We start from the raw sequence: 23,380 nt of genomic DNA, 5'->3' as shown, positions 1-23,380 counted from the left end.
TTCCTATTCTGGGCAATGACCTTTGGCCGCCACTGAAGGGTGACAATGGACTCTTGCAGGGAGGCCCAGGCTGGCCGGTGGGGCTGGCTCGGCTCCAGGGGTGGCTCATTTCTGCTCCCTCCGGGGGCACCAGCCAATGACCAGACCCTCCTGTAGGGAACCCTTGAAATCAAGTTTATTCACAGAGCGGCACTTTCCTGGGGAGGTGCCTGGCCAGCAGGGTCTGCAACGTGAACTCCTTCTCCGTGAGTCTCCTTCCCAGGCGCACTTTCCTGGGGGAGGGTGCCCAGCAGGGTCTGCAACGTGAACTCCTTCTCCGTGAGTCTCCTTCCAGGATGCTGCAGCTTTTACTCCCGTCACAGCTGCAGCCCCTCCGCGCCCATTCCCCCGACCCCAGCCAACAAGGGCTACTCACAGTGGGATCCGCGTTACCTCCACAATCAGTGTGAACTTAGGGTCATTATTTCACATGTAGGATCTGGACCTTAAACAAGAGCTGCAGGTCAGGATTGAGGGGCACCGGCAGCACTCGGGGGGGGACCAGGACTAGGCTAGCAGGGGGCTGTGGGTCAGGACTGGGGGGCACCGGCAGAGCTGTGGTGGCGGGGGGAGGTGATCACAGGTGCCTGCGAAGGTGCTGGTTGGTCAGTGCCGTCCCCCCACACCCTGAGCTTGCTGAGAAGGGGAGATGCCCTGGGATGCTGCATGTCCGTCAGTCCGTGGGGGGAGTGGGGAGCCCAGCCCTGAACCCTGGCCCTGCCGGTGGCGGTGACTGCGTGGCGATGGCTTCGTCCCCTCCTGGGATGGCGACAAACCCAGGGGGCAGGGCACGACGTGTCATCGGGGCCCTGCCCAGCCGGGCGGGTCGGTGGAGGGGAGCCCATAGCAGAACTGGCTGTGGCGTCCGCAGGCCAGGAAGTCGGCTCCGTGTGCAATGCAGCACGTCCAGATCTACGGGGGGCGAGAGGGAAACCAGCTGAGCTGCTGATTGGGACAGAGCGCTGGGTTGGGGGGGACGGAGCAGCCTGAGGTGTTGGAGCAGGGGGGGGAGACGACCTAGTGACCCCCACTCGCTCTCTGCCCCAGAGTCCAGCCTGCGCAGTGAGATCAGAGCCCCTGACCTGAGCCACGCTCCAGAGCCTGGTACCAAGCCCACCACCGACTGGGGCCTGGGGCTGGAGAATGTGGCAGCTGGTTCTGATTCGCCCCGGGCTAGGGTCTGCCCGTCTCTGCCCAGCCCCTGTCCCTGCTCTGCAGGCAGCAGGTGCCTCTGAAAACCCAGTGGGTGCGAACAGGGGCTGCCCAATCTGGCTCTGATCACTGGGGCTGCGCTGTGAGGGGTCCCCCCATTGTTCCCCATCTGACCAGTAGGGGTCGCTGTGGGGGGGACATGAGGTGCACGGCTTGGCAGAGAACTCCCAGGACCTGAGCCCCCCCCAAGTGCTCACCCCCCCCCCCCCAGCCCAGGGCCGATCCCCCAGCCCTGGAGCACAGGCCGCGCCCCCGGCTGCCCTACCAGGTAGGCGGTGAAGGCCACGTAGCCGGCCAGCACGAAGGCCAGGGGGATGTAGTAGGCAATGCTGCCCAGCGTAGGGATGTAGATCACCACAAAGTAGAGGTTAATGGCGCAGATCAGCCCGGTGATGAGGATCATCAGCCCCTTCCCGACACTGCGGAGACCAGAGCACCCGTGAGCCCAGCCTGGCCCCCTCCCGCCCGCTGCCTGGGTGGGGGTCCAGCCTCTCTGACTCCGCATGGGTCGGCCCCGCTCCGCCCGGCCTCCTGGCCCGTGCAGGGGGGTGCACCAGTGCGGGAGGGTCTGACGCACGGCTGAGCCTGCCTGTGCAGGGCCGTGCACGAGGGCCGTGCGCCAGGGCATAGCTCCCGTGCCCTGTGCTGCCAGCCCGGCCAGCACATGGCAAGCACGGCCTGCCCACCTGCGACCCTCCCCCCCAACCCAGCCACGCGATTGGCTGAAGGATGCCCCGCCCCCAGGTCCTGACAAACCCCAAATGCCTCCAAAGTTCCGGGGTTCTGCGGCTTGTTAATTTCTGCATTTGGGGGGATCTGGACGCCGGGCGCTCTGGGAGGCTGCCTGCGCCCCCCAGCCGTCGGCCCGGCGGAGAGGTGGGACCCTCCAGGCCCGGGCCGATACTCACATGCCGTTGGTGAACTCCTGCATGAGCGGCCGCATGCTGGTGAAGGTGAGAACTGGGAGGACGGCAAAGGGGAGCTGCAAGGCAGAGGGGCAGGGTGAGAGGGGAGGGGACCCTGCTCCCAGGTACCTGCCCCCACCCCCCATTACCATGTCTGGGCCCCCCCTTGCCCCGAATCAGCTGTGGCCAAGGTCCAGGCCCGGCTCTCACCAGGATGCTCTGCAGCACGTTGAGAAGGTCATTCATCCCCGTCAGGTGGCTGACGTCCTTGAAGGCGGCGATGAAGACAGTGGGGAGGATGGCGAAGGAGCGAGTGAAGAGCACGCGGGCAAAGCGGGACCAGCGGAGCTGCAGGAACCCCTGGGGAGGGAAAAGGGGGGACGCCCTGTCAGTGAGTGACAATGACGTCTCTTTGGAAAAGAGAAGACGGAGAGGGGACATGATCGCAGTTTTCAGGTATCTAAAAGGGTGTCACGAGGAGGTGGGAGAAAACTTGTTCACCTCAGCCTCTGGGGACAGGACAAGAAGCAATGGGCTTAAACTGCAGCAAGGGAGGTTTAGGTTGGACATTAGGAAAAAGTTCCTGACTGTCAGGGTGGTTAAACACTGGAATAAGTTGCCTAGGGAGGTTGTGGAATCTCTATCTCTGGAGATATTTAAGAGTAGGTTAGATAAATGTCTATCCGGGATGGTCTAGACAATATTTGGTCCTGCCATGAGGGCAGGGGGCTGGACTCAATGACCTCGCGAGGTCCCTTCCAGTCCTAGGATCCATGAATCGCTGAATGATGCCGGGGGCCTGACGCTGCAGGGTCACTATGGGGGGAGAGGCCCCTGGAGCCGGATCTGCCCCTTGCAATGGCTGGACTGGCAACGTCCAGAGATCGAAAACCAGGAGATTGGCCCCAAAACTCACGAGAGTTTTCAAAGCGATTCTACTGCGTTTTTCTGGGCAGGGTCTTGATGTTTGGACTCCCCTGGCCCCTCCCCCGGGTGTGGGACAATCTCCTGCCTGCGCTGGAGACAGCGATTTTTGGCCCCAGTTGCAGGAGCTCTGACTCCCACCTCTGTCTGTCTCCTGCCCAGCCATTAATCCTGTCCCCCATCAGTTCTCCCCTCAATTCAGCCCCCCCCGGTCAGCCCCCATCACTGCCACCGCCTCAGTTCAGCCTCCTGCTACCCGATCACCCCCCACCACCCTCAGTTCACCCTCCCAGCACACTCCAGTGCTCAGAACCCACCAGCAATACAGCCCCCCCAGGCACGATTAATTCCCGAGAGTCTGCAATGGGAGCGGAGGACACGCCCTGCCCTGCAGGATCGGGCCGTCCAGCCTGGAACGTCCTGTGCTGAGTAGACACCCCCTGCCCTTAACCCCCCAGCCCCAGGGGCTCAGCGCAAAATAGCGAGCTGCCTTTCCCAAAGGATCCTGCCCCCTGGTGGGGAGGGACGGCGCTGCCACCAGGAGCAAGGCTGCGCTTCACCCCCCAGGGGTCACCCCGCCCAGGGAATGTGGGTTAAAGCGCCTGCTCGCCGGCCACGGCCACACTGGGTTAGCGAACACGGGAGAGGACCCGTGTTTCAAAGCATCCCCTCGTCGCCTGGGGACGGCACGGCCAACGTGAGCAAGGGTCTTGCTCGGGACAGCAAGGCCTGGCCCTGCATTAGGCAATGCGGAAGGAGCTGCAGGTTGGGATTATGAGGCACTGGCAGAGTTAGTGGGGGTGGGAGGCCTGGGGGCTGTGGATTGGGATTATGAGGCACTGGCAGAGTTAGGGGCTGGGGGAGCCCAGGGGGCTGTGGATTGGGATTATGAGGCACTGGCAGAGTTAGTGGGGGAGGCTGGGGGCTGTGGATTGGGATTATGAGGCACTGGCAGACTTGGGGGCGGGGAGCCCTGGGGGCTGTGGATTGGGATTATGAGGCACTGGCAGAGTTAGTGGGGGGGAGGCCTGGGGGCTGTGGATTGGGATTATGAGGCACTGGCAGAGTTAGGGGCTGGGGGAGCCCAGGGGGCTGTGGATTGGGATTATGAGGCACTGACAGAGTTGGGGGGGGAGCCCAGGGGGCTGTGGTTTGGGATTATGAGGCACTGACAGAGTTGGGGGGGGGAGCCCAGGGGGCTGTGGATTGGGATTATGAGGCACTGGCAGAGTTGGGGGGGGAAGCCCAGGGGGCTGTGGATTGGGATTATGAAGCACTGGCAGAGTTGGGGGCTGGGGGAGCCCAGGGCTGGACTAGCGGGGAGGGGCTGCGGGATTGAAGGGCACAGGCCGAGCTGTACGCGAGGGGCCGTTATTCACATGGTTCCGTCCTCTCTGCGCTCTCCCGGCTCTAACGCTTCGTCTCCGCCTTCCTCAGAGCGTCCGAGCCATTCACAAGTTTTAGGAAAAACAAACCGAACTCGGCTGTTAAATGTTTCCATTACTGGGAAAAGCGCGGGGCCAGGTGCCTGATGCCCCGACACCAACCCCCACTGGCCCCGTGCAGCGGATGTGGCAGCCGACGTGGTCTACAGAGCAGGAAGGCTGGTTCTCGGAGCTGCCAGGACAGGGAGAAATCGCTGCGTGCGGGGCTGGACGCGCAAACCTTTGCTTGGGTTCGGTCTGTGCAGTCCCCCCAGCCAGCCCTAGATGTCACCGCGATACTGGAAAGCTGGGCAGTACATTAGTCAATACATAACACGGTCTCCGGTAAGTTAATCTCCCGTGGTACAAAGACTGCAGCCTAGCGACAAGCTCCAGACCCAGAGACCGCTTGAGTGGCTGCTGAAATGCAGCTGCCTCTGGGGTGGAGCGCAGGAGCAGCGCACAACAACTCAGCCCACGACAGGTTTGAAGAGGGGAGGTGGCGGGTTGATGTCTCGAAGTGAAGGCTCAGTCAGTGGGAGTTTTGGGGAGGCGACCTGAGTTCTCAGACTGGAATTTGCAGAAAACTCCTGGGAATTGCAAGCGATCAGGGTCCTCCTTTCACCCTGCCTTTGCGCCTTAGCATTCCCGCCAGCCTACAGACACTTCCATCTGCTTGTCCTGGGGAAGGGGCTGAGGAGAAGAGGAGCGAACTCCCGATAACCCCCCTGTGGTTTTTCCCCTACGGAGCCGTGCCAGGCGCCCAGGCAGCAAGCCGAGGAATGTGGTATAAATGCCTAGGTTAGGGGGAGAGAGACAGACCCCAGCAAGCGCTTCCAGTAGGGGACAGAGAGCGGACAGGCATGGGGGCATGTACTCTAGCTCCATCCCAAGCTTCCAGAGCAGCCAGATGTTTCTGGTAAGAGGATCAGCAGTGAAATAGTTAAATGGTGCAGCTGTTGGTGTCATTAGACTCCAGAGTTAACACCCCATTGGGGAGAATGGGGCAGTTCACACCTGGCTCAGTGACGTGGTTGGAAGCAGGCTCTCTGCAGACTCAGGCAGGCAGCAGGGTCACAGCTGGAAGTTTCTCTTTGCAGCAATAAGGGCCCCCGGCCGGTACCAACCCAGCCCAGCCCCCGTCTCTCACCTCCATGACAAACTGCCCAGCGTAGGTCCCGGTCATGGTGGAGCTCTGCCCTGCTGCCAGAATCCCGATGGCCCAGATGTAGAGAGCAACGGAGCCAAAGTAACAGCCCAGAATGACGCCCTGAAGGGGGACGGAGCAGAGCCTGTGTTAGCAGGGCCCAAAGTGGGACCCCAAGCCCTCCCGTGTGGGGTGGGGCCAGGATCTGCTCCCGGCCTCTCCCACGCCAGGCTGGCAGGTCGGGGCAGCGGGAGGCTGCTCAGCAGTAACCCCTCGGCCCGGCTCTCAGCGATGGGCGGGGTGGGGGAATAGAAGAGACCCTGATGGCTCCAGCAGGGACCCGGGAGAGGAGTGTGGGCACCTGAAGGCTGAGGCTGCCAGAAAAAGAGCCCACGCGTCCCCACCCCGGCGGCCCAGCCCCCGCTCCCGCGGCAGGGGGGTGTCTGTGCCCCCGACTCACCCCTTGGTAGATGTCCACGGAGACCGTCTCGTTGTTCCTGGGGAAGATGGGGGCGTACTGGCTGGCGCTGCTGTTGGCGCAAACGTTGTACTGAAACACAGGGGAGCGGGGCCCACCGGTCAGGAGCCTGCCTGGCAAATGACCTCGCGGGGGCGGGGGCCGGAGGGCACTGGCAGGGGGCAGGAGGGCACTGGCAGGGGGCCGGAGCAGGCTGGCCCCGCAGCAGGCTGAGCAATCAGCTGACCCCGCCTCCCGCCCTTAACGCTGCCCGGGGCTGAGCGTGCGAGGGGGGACCAGCCCCGCCTGCAAGAGCCCATCAGATCCCAGGGGCCGGTGGCCCCAATCGCTGCTGGGCGGGTGCGCTCCCTGCTGCCCTCTGGTGCCCGCCGTGAGTCAGCTGGGTATCAGCTCCCCCTAGTGGCGGGAGGTGGGGGTAGCGGCCTGGCTTTTCAGCGCGGAAGGTCGAGAGTTCTAGTCCCCAGGGGAGCTGGAGCTGGAGCTGGCCGTTGCTAGGGGCTCTGGTGGGGCAGTAAGATTTAAACTCAGTTGAAGATGATCACAGAGCCTCTCGCACCCCCGCTGGTGCCGGGGGTGGGAGGTGTGTATGGCTCAGGTGCTGCCCCCCGCTGGAGCTGCTGGGAAGTGCAGGCCCGCCGGCGGCTCATCAGAGAGGGTGGTGGGACGCGGGGCCTGGTGTGGGGGAGAAGGCCTGCCCCTGCCCCCCGGTGGCGGGGACTCACCGCGTCCCGGCCCGCCCCTGCCCCCCGGTGGCGGGGACTCACCGCGTCCCGGCCCGCCCCTGCCCCCCCGGTGGGGACTCACCGCGTCCCGGCCCGCCCTGCCCCCGGTGGCGGGGACTCACCGCGTCCCGGCCCGCCCTGCCCCCGGTGGCGGGGACTCACCACGTCCCGGCCCGCCCTGCCCCCGGTGGCGGGGACTCACCGCGTCGGCCGCCCTGCCCCGGTGGCGGGACTCACGCGTCGCCGCCCTGCCCCGGTGGCGGGGACTCACCGCGTCGGCCGCCCCTGCCCCCAGAGGCGGGACTCACGCGTCGGCCCGCCCCTGCCCCGGTGGCGGGACTCACCGCCCCGCGTCCGCCCTGCCCCCCGGTGGCGGGGACTCACCGCGTCCCGGCCCGCCCTGCCCCCCGGTGGCGGGGACTCACCACGTCCTGGTTGGTGCGGTGGTAGAAGGCCTGGCCGAAGACGGCCATGACGAAGAGGTTGATGAGGAAGGAGACGAAGAGGGCGATGCAGGACTCGATCAGGAAGTACTTGTTGGCCTCACTCACCTCCTGCCTCTGGGAGCGCGTCACTTCGCGGGTCTGGGCGGGGCACACAGCAGGGGGCAGCGTCACGCCGCTGGCTGGCCGGGGCAGGGGGCAGCCTGGGACCGGGCGACGGGCTCTCTGGGGAGCCCTGAGCCCATGGCAGGGATGCTCATGGGGCAGGGGGTGGGGGGCAGCCTGGGGCTTGACACCCCACCCAGCTGGGCGGAGGAGCCAAGCATCTGTTTCCTGTTCCCAGGGTGCTGCCCTTGGTGTCCCCCGCGCTCCCACATACGGAGAATCCACCCCCTGGCTTCGCGCTCCGGTCCCCAGCTGGAGCAGGGGCTGGGAGTGCAACAGCGCCCCCGCTGGCAGGTCAAGGTATTGCACCCATGGCCTCCTCATGCCGCTGATGGCCGACTCCACATGCCTGCATCTGCAACTTCCACTCCGTGCATCTGAAGACGTGGGGGGGGGGGGTTACCCACGAAAGCTTCTGCCCAAATAAATCTGTTAGTCTGTAAGGTGCCACCGGACTCCTTGTTGTTTTAGTGACTCCATCATGCGCACACCGGAAGGGCCCCCTGTGGGTTACAGAAGTGCCCCCCAGGAGGAAGGGGGAAGGCAGCTGAGCCCTCACCTTGACCAGGGAGGAGTGGAGGTAGATGTTGTGCGGCATGATGATTGCGCCCACGATGCCCACGGCCTGCAGCAGCTCCTCCCGCCCGCAGCCGCGGCAGTAGGGGAAGAATATGCCCTTCAGCACCTCCGTCTGGGCAGGCCGTACCACCACGTACTGGGGACAGGGGAGAGCGAGTGAGGAGGAGCAGGGCTCCGGCTCCCCGGCCCTCTCTGCCCTTGTCGGCAGTGCTAACGCCGGCCGGCCGGGCAAAGCGGCAGTGAGCGAGCCAGCCCCCGAACAGCTCCCGTGGGGGCAGTCCCCCTCCCCAGCTCCATGACACAGGAGTCCCCGCCGGGCCGGACGAGGTCACGGCAGCTCCGTCACAGCGCACGGCCACAGGAATCCCCACCCCAATCCATGGGGGGCAGAAACACGCCCTAGCCAGGCCGCAGGGCCGACACCCCGAAGCCCACGGGCACTAACGATCGCAGGCAGCTGAAAGGCAGCAGCTCCCAAGGAAAAGCATCTGCTGCCATTTCGTTCTCCCTGGAGGCGAGTCTGCCAGCCAAATCCTGATCAGGCCCCCCGCCCGGCGTAGCTTGTGAGACCAACAAGGACCCCCGCCAAAGGAAGGGTTTGCAGCTGATGCACCCTTGTAAAAAGATCGAACTCCCACCCTGCGGGGCTGGTAGCTGCTGTGCTTGGGAGCCGGCCTGTGGAGGTGGCACAAGGGCTGCCCGGGCGAGAGGAAAGACGCGCCCCCGAACGCCTCCCAGAGCAGCAGCGCCGCCCCTCCTGGCTCCAGCACTGAGATTTCCCTTTGGCCAGACGGGTCCGTAAGACCAGATAAGGGCTGCACAAGTGGCCCCTCTGTAACGTGAGGCTTGGATCCCCACCTCTGCCCTCGCTGAGCACGAGAGCCAGGACCCTAACCGGGTTTCAGTGGGAGCCTGAGAGAGCCGTGAACGGGATTAGCTGCTGGGGTTGTCTGTGATAGGAGGGGACTGGACTCCGTCACCCAGTCAGATGTGCCTGTTCTCCCTCGGTCACTGGGGACCTCTGTGGCTTCTCAGCCTGTGATCGCGGCCCCAGGTAGTTCTGTGGTGTGAACTCTGGGCCGTTCCTCCCCTGCTCACGCGCAAGGGCTGGGCAAGGCAGCCAGGAAATGGCCCTTTACCTCGTAGCCAAAGGTCACTGCCATGATAGTGATCAGGAGACCGAAAAAGGCTTCCAGCTTCCGGAGACCTGGAGGGGAAATGGAGACCAGGGGAGCTCCACGGTGCAGCCGTGCTCAGCCAGGCAGCTCCAAGCCAGCCCCTGGGACCAGGCCTGGGGACCATCGCGATCATCTCGTCTGACCTGCACCTCGCAGGCCACAGAACCTCGCCCACCCACCCTGGAACAGACCCGAGCGCTGGCTGAGTCCTCAGAGATTGGGCCAAAGACTTCAAGTGACAGAGAATCCACCCTTGGCTCTAGTTCAGACTAGCGAGTGACCCGGGCCCCACGCTGCAGGGGAAGGCGAATCCCCCCCGAGGGTCTCTGCCAATCTGACCCGGGGGGGAAATTCCTTCCCAGCCCCAAATCTGGCGATTGGTTAGACCCTGAGCATGTGGGCAAGACCCAGCAGCCAGACCCCTGGGAATGAATTCTCTGTAGTGACTCAGGGCTCCCCATCCAGTGTCCCATCCCCGGCCGTCGGGGATATTTCCTGGGAGCAGGCGAAGATGCCGTTGTCGGCAGTGTCACCACTTATCACGCTCGGCCTTGAAGCCAGTTAGGGGTTTTGCCCCCACTGCTCCCCTTGGGAGGCTGCTCCAGAACTTGGAACAAACCTTCCTCCAATTTCAAGCCAAAGTTTGATGGCCAGTTTATACCCATTTGTTCTTGTGTCCACACTGGTACTGAGCTTAAATAATTCCTCTGCCTCCCTGGTATTTATCCCTCTGATGTATTTGCAGAGAGCCATCACCTCTCCCCTCAGCCCTCGCTTGGTTCGGCTAAACAAGCCGAGCTCTTTGAGTCTCCTCTCGGAAAGCAGGTTTTCCGTTCCTCCGATCACCCGAACAGCCCTGCTCTGCACCTTCCAGTCTGACTTCATCCTTCTTAAACACGGGAGCCCAGAACTGCACAGGACGTCGCAGATGAGCCTCACCAGTGCCTTGTATAATGGCACTAACACTTCCCTGTCTCCTGGAAACACCTCGCCTGATACATCCTAGGATCGCATCAGCCTTTTCCACGGCCGCACCACATCCTGTGACTGACCAATACACCCAGGTCTTTCTCTGCCTCTGTCACTTCCAAGTGACCCTGGCAACACCTCCCGACTTTGTGTCATCCGCAAATTTTATTAGCCCAGTCCCACTTTATGGGCCAAGGTCATTAATGAAAAGCAGATTGGTCCCAAGACTGTCCTCTAGTAACCTCCCTCCCGCCCGTCAGTCCCCCTTGCAGCATGATCCATCATAGCCTGTGTGATGCAGACCTGTGGTTCCCAACATGGGCCACGCCGTGCCACACCCACCTCTCTCCCTCCCTGCCGGCAGCCCCCACGGTGCAGATCTCACCAGGCCACGTGTGACTCCCTTCCATCCCGCCGGGAGGGTGCTGCCCTCTGACTTGGGTCCTGGCTGGGCTGAGGCCAGGGAGCAGCAGGGAGCGCGGCGGGGAGCTGAGTAGTTTGTTAAGTGTTGAGCTGATTTTTAGAAAGTCCCAGGAGAGGCCCGGGCTGGGCAGCAGAGCAGCAAGCCGGGCACATTGGTAGCCAAGAGGCAGCTCTGCACGGGGAAAGGGAGCATGAAACTGACTAGAAACAGAGCGTGAAACTGACCGGCCTGGGAAAAGCCTCCTGGTTCTGCAGCTTCCTAACCGAACACCCGCCATGTAAACGGGGCAGGTGGCCCCGGCAGCTCCCCCTCCCCGGCCCGTGGTACCACGAACATACCGTATTTATCCAGGAAGAGGAAGAAGAGGGTGTCGATGATGGTGATGAGGACTCCGCCCCACAGGGGGATGCTGCGGGGGGAAATCACAGGGGTTACTGCTATGACGAAGCCGGGGGAGGCTCAGTCCCGTGCTGGACAGGCAGCCCGGTTGCTAGAGGAAGGCGAGGGGAGGGGTCGTCTCTGCTTGTGAAAGGTTCAGCTGAGTGACTCTGTCTCCGGTGCACAAGCCTCCAGGGAACGCGACGCGCTGGGGTGACGCCAAGCCCTGGAGCTCTGGCTCGAAGAGGAGGCTGCAGAGGGACGCTGGATTCGTAGAGCCTCAGGCCAGAAGGGGCCGTTGTGACCACCTTGTCTGATCTCCTGTAGCCCACAGGACTTTCCTGAATTCACTCCTGTTGGAGCTAGAGTGGATCTTTAGAAGCACATCCCATCCTGCTTCAAACAGGGCCAGCGATGGAGCCCAGCGCGGTTGGGACTTTGGTAACTGGGCTACACAGCTTTGGAGGGGTCTGGCTTGAATGCAGCCTGGTTTGACAGCGACTAAAATCTGTCTCTGGGTCCCGCTTCTAAGCCCACAGGAAGTCTCAGGAGAAGGCCCAGGACTGCCAGAGCCTAGATCTGGTGTCTCCGAGTGCAGGCACGGGGCTGAGGGAAGCAGGAAAAGCCCAGCTCTGAGATCTCTAGCTAAACCTGCCTCTCTTAAAACCGGCTGCTCCTGCATTTGGTCCCTGGGTTAGGAATCAGCGGTGCTAACGTGAGGATCCGGCACGCTAGAGGGATTGCGTAACTGCTGGCTTGGTTTGTACCTGGGATGTCACCCAGACAGGATAAGGGACTCACTACTGCTGCAAGCTCGGGGAGCGCTCTGTTAGTTCAGGTGGCAGCTGGGGGCTGAAGGTCCCCGGGGCTCCCCTAGCGCATAGGAATCATTGTGGCTGCAGCATGGGGGCTCGTTACCGTCCGGCCGAGAGGAGGCTGAAAGCGATGGCCGTCCCGATCACCTCCTGCATGTCGGAGCCAATGATGGCGATCTCGATCATGATCCAGAGCAGCACGCGCGGTACCTGCAGCAAACAGGGCCAGTCAGGAGCCCCGGCTGGCGGCCTCGCATTGCCAGGGCCCTCAGAGCACTTTATCAAGCCTCACGACACCCATGTGACCCATGGTATAGACCGGGAAACTGAGGCACAGAGACATGCCCAGAGCTGGGAATAGAACCCAGGAGTCCTGGCTCCCAGTTCTAACAACACAGTGTCCCGTCCGAGCTGACAATAGACCCAGAAGTCCCCAGTCCCAGTCTCCCCTACTAGGCCCCTGCCCAGAGCTGTGAACAGAACCCAGGAGTCCTGGTTGCAAGGTTGCTGCTCTAACCCCAAGCCCCCAGTTCTCCTTGCAGCTGCCTGCTCCTTTGCTACAAGTAGGGAGAGTAGGAGGGGTGGGTCAGGGCTGATTTTCTGGGGGGTTGGGGATCATTAAAGAGTCGCCGGTGCGACCTCATGATAACCTCCCACCCGGGGTATAATATACGGTTGGACTCGTCACCCCTGACAGCAGGGAGCTCTGACGGGGGAACAGCCTCCCGCTTCCTAAAGGGCTTGTCTGCTCCTGCTGGTCATCTGAGCTACCCGGGAGCGTAGCGAGGTAACCAAATACTCCACTGGACGCTAACCCCACACTCAGGAAGAACCTGGGGCGGCCTTGTCTGCGTCTCAGCGCCCCAGGGCTGTTTGCCCAGGGTTAATTAGGAGTCTCTCTAGCCACATCTCTTATGGGCTCAGTGGGACCTTAAAGTGTGTATAATTCTCCAGGGAATGATCCCGGCATTCACTGACTGGGCTGGGCTGGCAGGGGCTGCGGGTCGGGAGTGAGGGGCATCGCAGAGCTGTGTTTGGGTGGAGGAGAACTGGGCTAGCAGGGGCTGCGGGTCGGGAGTGAGGGGCACCGGCAGAGCTGGGAGCAGGGGAGGAGAACTGGGCTAGCAGGGGGCTGCAGGTCGGGAGTGAGGGGCATCACAGAGCTGTGTTTGGGGGGAGCAGAACTGGGCTAGCAGGGGGCTGCGGGTCGGGAGTGAGGGGCATCACAGGAGCCCACACTGTGTGTGTGCGTTCGTAAAGCACCGTCCTGCACTGTAGCTGGTTCTGTCCAGCACTGCCAGCCCCCCCCCACACACACACTTTCCTGTGACCCCAAATCCAGCCGAGGGTTCGAAACCCCAAGCTGGCATTTGATGCTGCAAAGCAGGGCACGAGCCTGAGCTGTGGGGCAGGCAACCGAGGCCAGAGGAACCCAGACAAACGGCTGCGGAGCTCCTGTCTCACCAGCCAACGGGAGCAGCCGGGGGCTCCACCCGCCGCCCAGCCCCTGCTCGCTGCTCTCCGGACCCCAGATCCGCCCCCAGGTGAGGCTCCCAGCTGCGAGCCCTGTGCCCGCCCGGCGGCTCGCCACTCACCTTTGGGTAGTACTGGTAGCAGACCTCGCCCAGGTCCAGCCCCGTGACGACGCCCAGCCTGATCGCCAGCCGCTGGCACAGCAGCCCCAGGATGGTGGCCCAGAGCAGCACCCACAGCAGCTAGGGCAGGAAGGGACAGGCTGGCAGACCGGGCACAGACAGAGCCTCTCAGCAGGGGCTGCAGGAGCCAGCCCGGCCCAGCCCCTGGAGCTAGCAGGAGACACTACAGGCCCAGCAAAGCGCCGGCTGATTCACCTAAACACACCAGCCCTGGGAGTCAGGGGTAAAACTCCCATTGACGTCACTGGGGCGGGCCCACGGCCTGCAGGCTGGATGATCTGGGTCGGCGAGGGATCGCCTAGCGCAGGGGGTCTCAGCCAGGGGCCCGGGCCGCCTAGGGGGCCTCGAGCAGGTTTCCGGGGGGCCGCCAAGCAGGGCCGGCATTAGACTCGGCTGGGAGCCCAGACAGGGGGCTGAAGCCGATGCCTGAGCAATGGAGCTCGGTGGGGCCCCGCTTGCTGCCCCCTCACGCCGGGCCTGGCTCGTGTATGCAGAAAACCAAGTCTTGGGGCCCGGGCGGGCTGGGGGGGGTTTATAGCATGTTGGCCTCAGAAAGAAAAAGGTTGAAACCCCCCTGGCCTAGCGGTCTGGGAAGGTCCCCTCCATACCCCAGACAGGACTTTGAACCAACCACCGTAGACCCCAAGGAATCCACGCCAGAGCCAGCGTGAGCGGGGGGGTGGGGCTGGGGCCTCCGTTGCGTGGGGCGACTGGGGGTGCTGCACCCCCCCCAGCTTGTTACCTGAAGGATCGGTGCTCGCTGGGGGGTTATCATGGTAGAGCCTGAAAAGCCCAGACCTGGGCTCATGGCCCCGGAGTGCCAGGTGCTGACAGCCCAGGTGACGGCGGGATGGGTGGGTGGCTGGGCAGATGGACGGATGAGGGCCAGCGCCACCGAAGTGTTACTCACCCTCAGTGTGGTATTTAGGGTGGGCGAGAAGGACCCAGCGGGTAGCAATGGGGTGAGGTGGCCAAAGGGACCATTCTGACTGGCTGGGGACTCTCCCCCGGGATGGGCTCAGCACAGCTGCTCCTTGAGTGGCACGTACCCCACCCTGTGCTGCCCCAGGTCATGCACCATCCAGCGGCTCCAGTGGGCACAGCCCCCGTCCCCACCGGGCCCCCTGCTCACCTTGAACCCTGCGACGGCCCCGCACTGCAGGTCCGACTCGATGTTCCCGGGGTCCAGGAAGGCGATGCTCATGAGGAACCCGGGGCCGGTGAAAGCCCACAGCTTCCGGAAGCTGAAGCCGGGCTGTGAAGGGAGAGTTGCATCGGCGGTTAGGGCCGAGGGGAAGCAGCCATCGTGAGCCCCCTGTCGTGGACTCCCGGCTGCTCAGCGTAGGGGACGTGCGGCTCCGGCGGGATCAATCCCGCTAGGTGGCAGGGGTGGAATGAGCTGGCCCGTGCCACGCTGGGCGCCGGGCGCTTTACCAGAGCCGAGCAGCAAAGCGCATACGCCCAGATCTCCGAAGCGCTAAGTGCAGAGGAACAGACCAGGCCGGGGCGGCGCGGCTGGGGAGGGGCAGGCGTGGAATTATGGGGTACGCCAGCATGTTGAGTGACCCCTGAGGGCAGCATCTTGCCACATCCCCCGTCCCACAACCCTCCCCCGGGGCCAGCAGCTGATGAAAGGAAACTGGCTACAACGGCAGAGGCTAGAGACAGGTTCTATTCCCAGAGCACCATCACCCGCCCACCCGCGTGGCTGCTCCTCTAACTTGGCTGGCAGAACCTTCTGCTTTCAGGGCCAGCAATCGGGGGTTCGATTCCCCACTGCCGCTCAGTGGGGTCCGTGGGGAGGGCCGTGTTACAGCAGCCTGGCAGCCATAGCATAGACCAGGGGTCCCCAACGCGGTGCCCGCAGGCGCCATGGCACCCGCAGGGGCATCTAAATGCGCCCACATCCTGGCCGGTGCTCGAGCATCCGCCGAAATGCAGCCGAATTGCTGCGGCATTTTGGCGGCGACGCCTCTCAATGACGCTGCTTGCTGCCGACAAGCGACGTCATCGAGAGGCGTCGCTGCTGAAATGCCGCATTTCGGCGGATGCTCGACCGCCGCCACGGTCCTTCGTCTGGCGCCTGCCAGACGAAAAGGTTGGGGACCACTGGCATAGACCCTTCCGACGGTGCCAGAGGCGGCTTTGTCTGGTGCCGTAGCAAATCCTCCCCTTCCAGAAGCAGCAGCTTGGCTGACGGACAAATTCTTCCATTGCCCGAGCCGGGCCCGCGAGGGGATTTAGGTTGAGCTAACTATGTCCCACAGGCCTGCGCGTGGCCCCCACGTGTCCCATCCACCCCCGCTTGCTTTTCCCTGACCCATGAGTTCCTTCCGCCCCTTCTAGTGCAGGAAGGGCCCCCCCCCTGCCCTCGTCTCCCAGTTCCTCTTTCCTAACCCTGGCAGCGCTGGCCATGGCTGAGGGCAGCATCGCTCTGGTCTCGTGCTCTCACTTTCTCTGATTCACGCAATGGTGCAGGCCGGAGGATCTCCAGCCCCGACCACAGGGTGGGGATTGGACCAGCCTGGCCCTGTCCGGGCCACCAGCCCTAGGGTCTATAGGCAAAGGCAGCCCCAACTCCCGGCACCAAGGGGAGATCGGCCCCCTGGACACATGCCCCCACCCCCGCCTGGGGCAAAGGGAGGACACTGGGACAGGCCCCTTTATCATGGATGAAAACAGCTCAAAAGGGATTTTTTTAAAATGTTTTTTTCTGCTTATTTTTTTGAGCACAGAAAATACCAGGCCTGGCAGCGCTTGTCTCCCCTGCTGTCTGATGGCAAGTTCTCTGGAAAGCCAGAGAGATGCCCTGGGAGCCTCACCTGAAAGGTTGGGCTGTGAAATCTTTCCCCCGCCAGCCGCTCTCCTAGCGACCCTCAGGGCATTTGAGTTCAAGGGGCGGCGAGACAAGAGCGAGCTGAACAGTCTGAACGAGAATCACCCCCCCGGCCCCAGCGAAGCGGGTTTCACTTCTGCACGGCGTGCGGTGTCCCAATCCTGCTGCTTCGCCAGGCTCCCAGGAAATGCAGCGGGGCCTGAATTTGTAATGTCAAGAAATCGCTTCCTTTCAAACCCCCCAAACAAGAGCCAGCCCTGCCCCAGTTCTCAGCACTGCAGGTCACCATCACACTGCAGCCTCCCCGGGGTCCGTCAGTGAAAACCCTGCGCTGCTCTGGTCTTGGAAGAACCAGAATGAAACGTCTTCCATTTCGCCGTTCTGGTGTTGGAGAATAGCACTGCAGGCTCGGCTCGGATGGGAGTCACAGGCCAATATGCTGCCCTGATGTCCCCTGTGCCCGGGACCCCCCACCCCCCACTGCAGAGGAGCTTTGGGGTCCGTGGATGTCAGTGGGGACAGGAAAAGCCAGTGAGGGGAGGCAGTGTGTCCTAGTGGGGAGTGCGCCAATGCAGGCAGCAGGAGACCTAGGGTCTAGTCCTGCTTTTCACTTGCTGGGTGACCTTGGGCCGGTCGCTGCAGAGCACTGTGCCTCAGTTTCCCCATCTGTAAAGTGAGGATAATGCCACTCACCACCCAGCTTTGAGAGGTAAATAACCACTATTGACGAAGGGCAGGTGATTATTATTAGTGACCAGGGCAGCGCTAGCTCACTGTTACAGAGCTCAGCACTTCCATCCAGAGATCTCAAAACACTGCAGCAAAGAAAGCCATGGCATGAGCCCGTGTACAGTAGGGGAAACTGAGGCACAAGGGGGCTGGGACTGGCCCACAATAAATAGAACTCGGGTGTCCTGACGACCAGCCTGGTTCCCTATGGACTGGCCTGTCCTGCCTCCCCACTTCAAGTGCCTGCTATGCTTGTGGCAGTGGGGAGATCAGTCCTCCCTGCCGAGACGCTGGTGGGACCTACCCCTCCCACATCCGGGATGGCGATCTTCTCATCCAGGTACGTCTGATCCCGGTGCGGCTGCGACTCTGGGGATCCCATTGTGCGGTAGCGCTGGCCCTTCTGATTCTGCTGCTGGGACCTCCCACTGCCTGGGGAAGCCAAAGCAAGGGAGACTCAAGAGACGTGTACATTTCGCTCTAGCATCCTCATGGGAAGGCATAACCTGCCCCCCACCCCCGCTCCCACCCTGCAGTACTGGAGGGTGCCTCGAGAAATCTGTCACCTCATATGCACCACTGCTCTCACTCCACAGCTGTGGCTCGACTCCTCTGCTGTGGGGCTGGGCCCTGCTCCCTGCGCCGGGCGCTGCGACCTGGTGCGTGGGGTCACAGCGCCCTCAGGTTTGGCTCGGCAGGGGGGATAATGTGACCTCGCGTGCTGGATCACATCGGTTTGGGGTCCTTCTCAGATAGGGAGCCCGGGGCAAACTGCTCCTTTCACCCCCCACTCAGCAGCCCTGCCCCTCCCATGGCGCCCCCGCCAAACGCTCTGGGGGTAACATGCATATGGCTGCGGGCACCGCTGGGTCCCCCTATCTGTGCCTTGCGCCTCAACTTCCAGCAGCTTCCTGGAGGTGCCAGGGCAAGGAAAAATCAATACACCGCTATCCAGTCGCCTTGGTAACCAATAGCCGTTTCCTGGTGTCCAGCGGCAGAAGGCTGGGGCCAGGGTGGCAGGTTCCAAACAGACAGAGCTACTGTGGCTGACTTACTCTGGTGTCGGCTCATGTGGGGCCCACTAGCAGCAACGTGGGGCTACAGCAGGGGTTGGGGCCTCTCTCTGGCCCAGAGGGAACTAGGGGCTTGCATTGGGGGGGCTCCTTCTCCCACCCCTCCTCTGACTGGCAGCCCTATGGGGATCCCGACAATGCGGAAGGGAGAGGAACTGCCTGGCTCTGGGTTTCTCTTTAAAGGAGCAGAGAGATTCCTGGGGCTACACAGAGTTTGTTAAAAGCAGCTTTAAAAGGACCGAATCTATTAATCCCAAAGGAAGGGCCCATCCGGGCCGTGTAGGACTTGGGGAATTGTTATTGTTTATATTCCCGTAGCATTAAGAGGCCCCAGCCAGGATCGCAGGCCCACGGTGCTAGGCGCTGCACATGCACATGGCAAGAGGCACTCCCAGCTGAAGAGCTCGCAGTAAGAGATACGACAAAGGAAGGACCATTGCCCCCATTTTAGAGATGGGAACGGGCTCAAACTGTTCTGTGATTTGGCTGCTGTTACACACATACAGATGGGCTCAGTAGAATTTTCTTTACAAGGATCTGCAAAGTTCTGGCTTTTCCCCCGCTGCATTCCCATGGGAGTAGGATCCCCTGCTCCCCCCCATCGGCCTGGGCCTCTTGCCGGGAAGTGGTGGTTATCTGGCAGCACCCACCAAGCTACAACGTGCTACCCAGCCCTTTGGGGATACCAGGACAGCGTCTGCTATTTCAAAAGGTGGCAAGTTCAAAACTGGTCGGAGGATACTTCTCTATCCAACAAAGGGAATTAGACTGCGGAACTCATTGCCACAAGAAGCAATTGAGGCTAAGAACTCAGCTAGATTTTTTAAAAGGGGCTGGATATATGTAGGGCCGGCTCTACTGTTTTCGCTGCCCCAAGCAGCACGCTGAATTGCCGCCACAGACGTCGGGGGCAGTCCATGTGCCGTTAGGGCAGCACGCGTGTTTCTGCGGCGGCGGCAATTCGGCGGCAGCTTCTGCCTTCAGCCGGAAGACAGAAGCTGTGCCACCGCAGACAGCTGAACATAGAAGCTGCTGAGGAATTGCTGCCGCTGCGGAAACACGCGTGCCCCCTAACGGTACATGGACTGTCCCTGCCATCCACGCCGGCAATTCGGCTCACTGCTTGGGGGCAAAAACACACAGACTGTCGCCCCTTGCAGATTGCAGCCCCAAGCACCTGCTTGGAATGCTGGTGCCTGGAGCCGGCCCTGGATAGATGTAGCAATGGTCTCAAGTTGCAGTGGGGGAGGCTTAGGCTGGATATTAGGAAACACTATTTCCCTAGGAGGGTGGTGAAGCACTGGAATGGGTTCCCTAGGGAGGTGGTGGAATCTCCATCCTTAGAGGTTTTTAAGGTCAGGCTTGACAAAGCCCTGGCTGGGATGATTTAGTTGGGGTTGGTCCTGCTTTGAACAGGGGGTTGGACTAGATCCCTCCTGAGGTCCCTTCAAACCCTGAGATTCTATGTGTGGCTAACAAGACGATCCAGAGTGATCATGCTAAAAACAGCGGTGGGAGGGTTATTAAACCGCCCGCTCCAGGTCCTGCGCTGGTCTCTCCCTATTACCCGGCATCTGCGGTTACACCAGTGCGGCACCCAGTGCCACAGGGCCCTGATCTGACCAAGAGCCTTAAAGGGTTAATGGGCTAATTCAAACGTGACAGGTGAATTCTCAGGCACAGGAACGCAGGCGTTGCCAGACTGGGCCAAACCCCAGATCCCTCTAGCCCGGTATCCTGTCTCGGACAGCGGCCGGCCCCGGCGGAACCCTGCACTAGCCAGGGCCGCCTGGGGGGGGGGCAAGTGGGGCAATTTTCCCCAGGCCCCAGGCCATGCAGGGGCCCCCCACGAGAATGTCGGAGGCTCCCCCCTCCCTTTGCCTCCGCCTTCCCCTATCCCCCGCGCCTCAGCGCACCACGTCCAGGAGCGGCCCTGGACAGCGGCATGGCTCAGGCCTGAGCTCCTACCGCTCGGAGCCGCGTGGTGAGGGGGTGGGGCTGCGAGCTCAGGTCCCAGCAGAGCCAGGCCGCTGCAGCGCTGTCTGGGGGCCAGGGCAGCTCTGGACGCGGCGCGCTGAGGCTCCGGGAGATCGGGGAGATGGGAGTAAGCAGCATGGAAGCGCCTCTGAGCTGGACACCCCCCTGACCCCTCCAGCCCTGACCCCCAGCTGAGAGCCCAGCTCGAGCCCAGCGCCTCTGAGCTGGACACCCCCCGACCCCCCCAGCCCTGACCCCCAGCTGAGAGCCCAGCTCGAGCCCAGCGCCTCTGAGCTGGACACCCCCCTGACCCCTCCAGCCCTGACCCCCAGCTGAGAGCCCAGCTCGAGCCCAGCGCCTCTGAGCCAGACACCCCCTGACCCCCCTTAGCCCTGACCCCCAGCGCGAGCCCAGCCCCTCGGAGCCCGACACCCCCCGACCCCCCCAGCCCTGACCCCCAGCTCTGAGCCCAGCTCGAGCCCAGCGCCTCTGAGCTGGACACCCCCCGACCCCCAGCCCTGACCCCCAGCTCTGAGCCCAGTTTGAGCCCAGCGCCTCTGAGCCGGACCCCCAACCCCAGCCCTGACCCCCAGCTCTGAGCCCAGCTCGAGCCCAGCCCCTCTGAGCCGGGACCCTCTGAGCCCGGCACCTCTGACCCCCAGCCCTGACCCCCAGCTCTGAGCCCAGCCCCTCTGAACCGGACAACCCCAGACCCCCAGCTCGGAGACCAGACCCTCTGAGTTGGGCACCCCTGACCCCATCCCCACAGCCCTGACCCCAACTCTGAGCACGGCCCCTCTGAGCTGGGCACCCCCTGACCCCTTCCCCCCACAGCTCTGAGCCCAGCCCCTGTGAACCGGGCACCCCCTGACCCAGAGCCCAGCTCCCCATCCAGCCCTGGGTAACAGCAGTGCCCCCCCCCCCACAGGCAGCGACAGCCCATTGGCACCAATCCATCCCCATCACCCAGCCACAGCCCATTGTGTAATTGCAAATGTAGACAGACCAGTGAAGCATTTAATGTCTTTAAATCATGTATTTCGTGCACACCTCTACCCCGATGTAACACGCACTGGGATATAACGCGGTAAAGCAGCGCTGGGGGGGGGGCTGCGCGCTCCGGCGGATCAAAGCACGTTCGCTAGAACGCGGTTTCACCTATAACGGGGAGGACTTTGTGGCTCGCAGGGCACCGGTTCTCTGGGGCAGAGGTGTCGTTTCAAAGTATTAGCAGTGAATTGCTGAATGTCTTTCACTGGTTAGTTTCTCCATTGCCACACACACGAGTCTCTAGTATTGCAGCTCGGTTCTACGGGCGGGGCCCCCGAAATTCCTTTGCCCCCCGAATCCTCTGGGCGGCCCTGGGGCAGGGTGGGGCCGGTCTCTGCCCCAGGGAGCTAACGGACTGACCAGCCCCTGCCCCGGGGCGGGAGCGGGGAAGGGACGGAGCGGAGCCGGCAGCAGCTGGGCTGGTTCCGTTTCCTTCGGGTTCTGCGCTAGTTCTGGGGCGGGAGTTGCCGGATCCTGGAAAGACTCGTGCAGACTCCAGCGGGGGTTGGTCCAGCCCCACGTTAGCAGAGGGCAAAGGGCGGGGAGCGGGGCAGGGGGCGGCTGGAGAGGCCCAGGTGGGGCGCTCGGGAGCGGCTGGGGGCAAACAGCGGCTCAGCGGAGCGGAGGGACCATCGCTGGCGATGCGCTGGGAAGGGGAACTGAAGAGAGAAGTTGGTGGCGCGCACCTGTCCCTGCAGCTGCCCCCGAGCGGGGAACCGAGACCCGGGCGCGGGGCCCCCGGGCCGGCTGGCAGCCTGCGGGTCGCGCCAGCAAAGCGAGCTCCTGGGGGGCTTCCACCCACCCCCACGTCCCGCCGCGCTTCTCGCCCAGGGCTGCTCCTGGCCGGTGGGATGCTCCGGTCCAGGGGAGGCGGAGCGCCGCTTCCCAGGCACGGCCCGTGGGTGGGCGGCTGGCACCCAAACCCCGGGCGCAGAGCGCAGGGAAGGCCCCGGCCCCGGCCCCGGCCCCCAGGGGATGGGCTGCAGGGGTCCCGGCTGGGCTGGGGGCTGGGGGGAGACGGGAGCAGCAGAAGAGCGCAGCGCCCAGCCTGGAGCGCGGAGAGCCGGGGGCAAAGGGGACCCCGGGCCACCCTCCCACCCCGGGGCCGGCTCCCGTCCAGGCGGCGCCCAGGGGCCCAGCGGGCCGGGGCAGCAGAGGGGGCCCCGGGGATGGGGCTCCGGAGCGGCCCGGCAGGGAGAACGGACGGGGGGGGGCGCTCACCTGGCTCCGGGGGCGCCATGTGCGCTGGGGTCCGACGGTCCCGATCCGGGGAAAGGAGGGAGGGGCCCGGCCCGGCGCCGCGGAGCCTCCCCGGGGAAAGCAGCGTCCCCGCCGGGCAGCCGGGCGCGCCTGGCCGGCCGGAGGAGCCAAGGAGGAAGTGCCCCAGGCTGGGAGGGAGCCGAGCTTTGTACCTCCCCCCCCCTCCCCGCCCCGCCAGCGCTGAGCTCAGGGACGCAGCAGCATCGGGAAGTCCGCACGTGCCTCCCTTTCCTGGGGGGGGGGCTGGGATCCTGGCTTGTGGGTAAACCGGGGGGACTGCAGGACTTGAATCCAGCGCCCTTCATCAGCGTCAGATACACACAGAGGCGCTGTGCATGGCAGGGCAGGGACAGGGACGCACCTGAGAGCGGCCAGACCAAGGGTCCCTCTAGCCCAGTGTCCCGTCTGCCAACAGCGGCCAGTGCCAGGTGCCCCAGAGGGAATGAACAGAACAGGGAATCATCCAGTGACCCATCCCCTGTCGCCCATTCCCAGCTTCTGGCAAACAGAGGCTGGGGTCACCATCCCTGACCAGCCTGGCTAATAGCCATTGATGGACCTGTCCTCCAAGAACTTCTCTAGCTCTTTTTTGAACCCTGTTATAGTCTTGCCCTTCGCAACATCCTCTGGCAAGGAGTTCCACAGGTTGACAGTGCGCTGTGTGAAGAAATACTTCCCTTTGTTTGTTTGAAACCCACTGCCTATTAATTTCATTTGGTGGCTCCCAGTTCTTGTGTTATGAGAAGGAGTAAATAACACGTCCTTATCTACTTTCTCCACACCAGTCATGATTTTACAGACCTCTCTCATATCCCCTGGTCGTCGCTTTTCTAAGCTGAATGCCCCAGACTTTTTAATCACTCCTCATATGGAAGCTGTTCCATCTCCCTAATAATCATTTTTGTTGCCCTTTTCCAATTCCAGTATATCTTTTTTGAGATGGAGCGACCACATCTGCACACAGGATTCAGGATGTGGGCCTACCATGGATTTAGATA

At 62.9% G+C, this 23,380-nt stretch overlaps 1 protein-coding gene and 1 long non-coding RNA gene across 3 annotated transcripts; one reads left to right on the top strand and one right to left on the bottom strand.

Moving 5' to 3' along the window:
* Positions 1-270: 270 nt before the first annotated feature.
* Positions 271-22,485, bottom strand: SLC11A1 (solute carrier family 11 member 1). Of its 2 annotated transcripts, none has more exons than XM_039494779.1 (15): positions 22,344-22,485; positions 17,327-17,454; positions 14,590-14,712; positions 13,398-13,517; positions 11,906-12,012; positions 10,948-11,018; positions 9,178-9,245; positions 8,019-8,174; positions 7,277-7,435; positions 6,112-6,201; positions 5,655-5,774; positions 2,367-2,516; positions 2,160-2,233; positions 1,517-1,670; positions 271-951 (listed from the first exon to the last, which is right to left on the bottom strand). In XM_039494779.1, exons 1-15 carry the CDS (start codon positions 22,360-22,362, stop codon positions 838-840), a joined length of 1,653 nt encoding a protein of 550 aa, XP_039350713.1. In that variant the 5' UTR covers positions 22,363-22,485; the 3' UTR covers positions 271-837. The 2 variants fall into 2 exon arrangements, with proteins under 2 accessions (XP_039350713.1, XP_039350714.1); XM_039494780.1 differs by lacking the exon at positions 22,344-22,485 and adding an exon at positions 16,280-16,492 and having other exon boundaries at positions 17,327-17,458.
* LOC120374702 lies at positions 17,228-18,595 on the top strand. Its single transcript, XR_005586212.1, has 2 exons — positions 17,228-17,362; positions 18,414-18,595. It is a non-coding gene; the product is annotated as an uncharacterized LOC120374702 (long non-coding RNA).
* Positions 22,486-23,380: the final 895 nt, after the last annotated feature.

This window comes from Mauremys reevesii, linkage group 11, assembly GCF_016161935.1.
Source record: "Mauremys reevesii isolate NIE-2019 linkage group 11, ASM1616193v1, whole genome shotgun sequence".
Classification (NCBI taxonomy): domain Eukaryota; kingdom Metazoa; phylum Chordata; order Testudines; family Geoemydidae; genus Mauremys; species Mauremys reevesii.
Note: the sequence above shows the minus strand (reverse complement) of the source record. Positions and strands in the feature narration are given on the sequence as shown.

Bases quoted from the DNA above. Each gene is read 5' to 3' on its own strand.
- SLC11A1 (XM_039494779.1), bottom strand. The intron at 13,518-14,589 runs GTGAGCAGGGGG...TTCCTGCCCTAG, and splicing joins GGGCCGTCGCAGGGTTCAAG to CTGCTGTGGGTGCTGCTCTG. The intron at 2,517-5,654 runs GTGAGAGACGGG...TTCCCTCCCCAG, and splicing joins CTGGGCAGTTTGTCATGGAG to GGGTTCCTGCAGCTCCGCTG.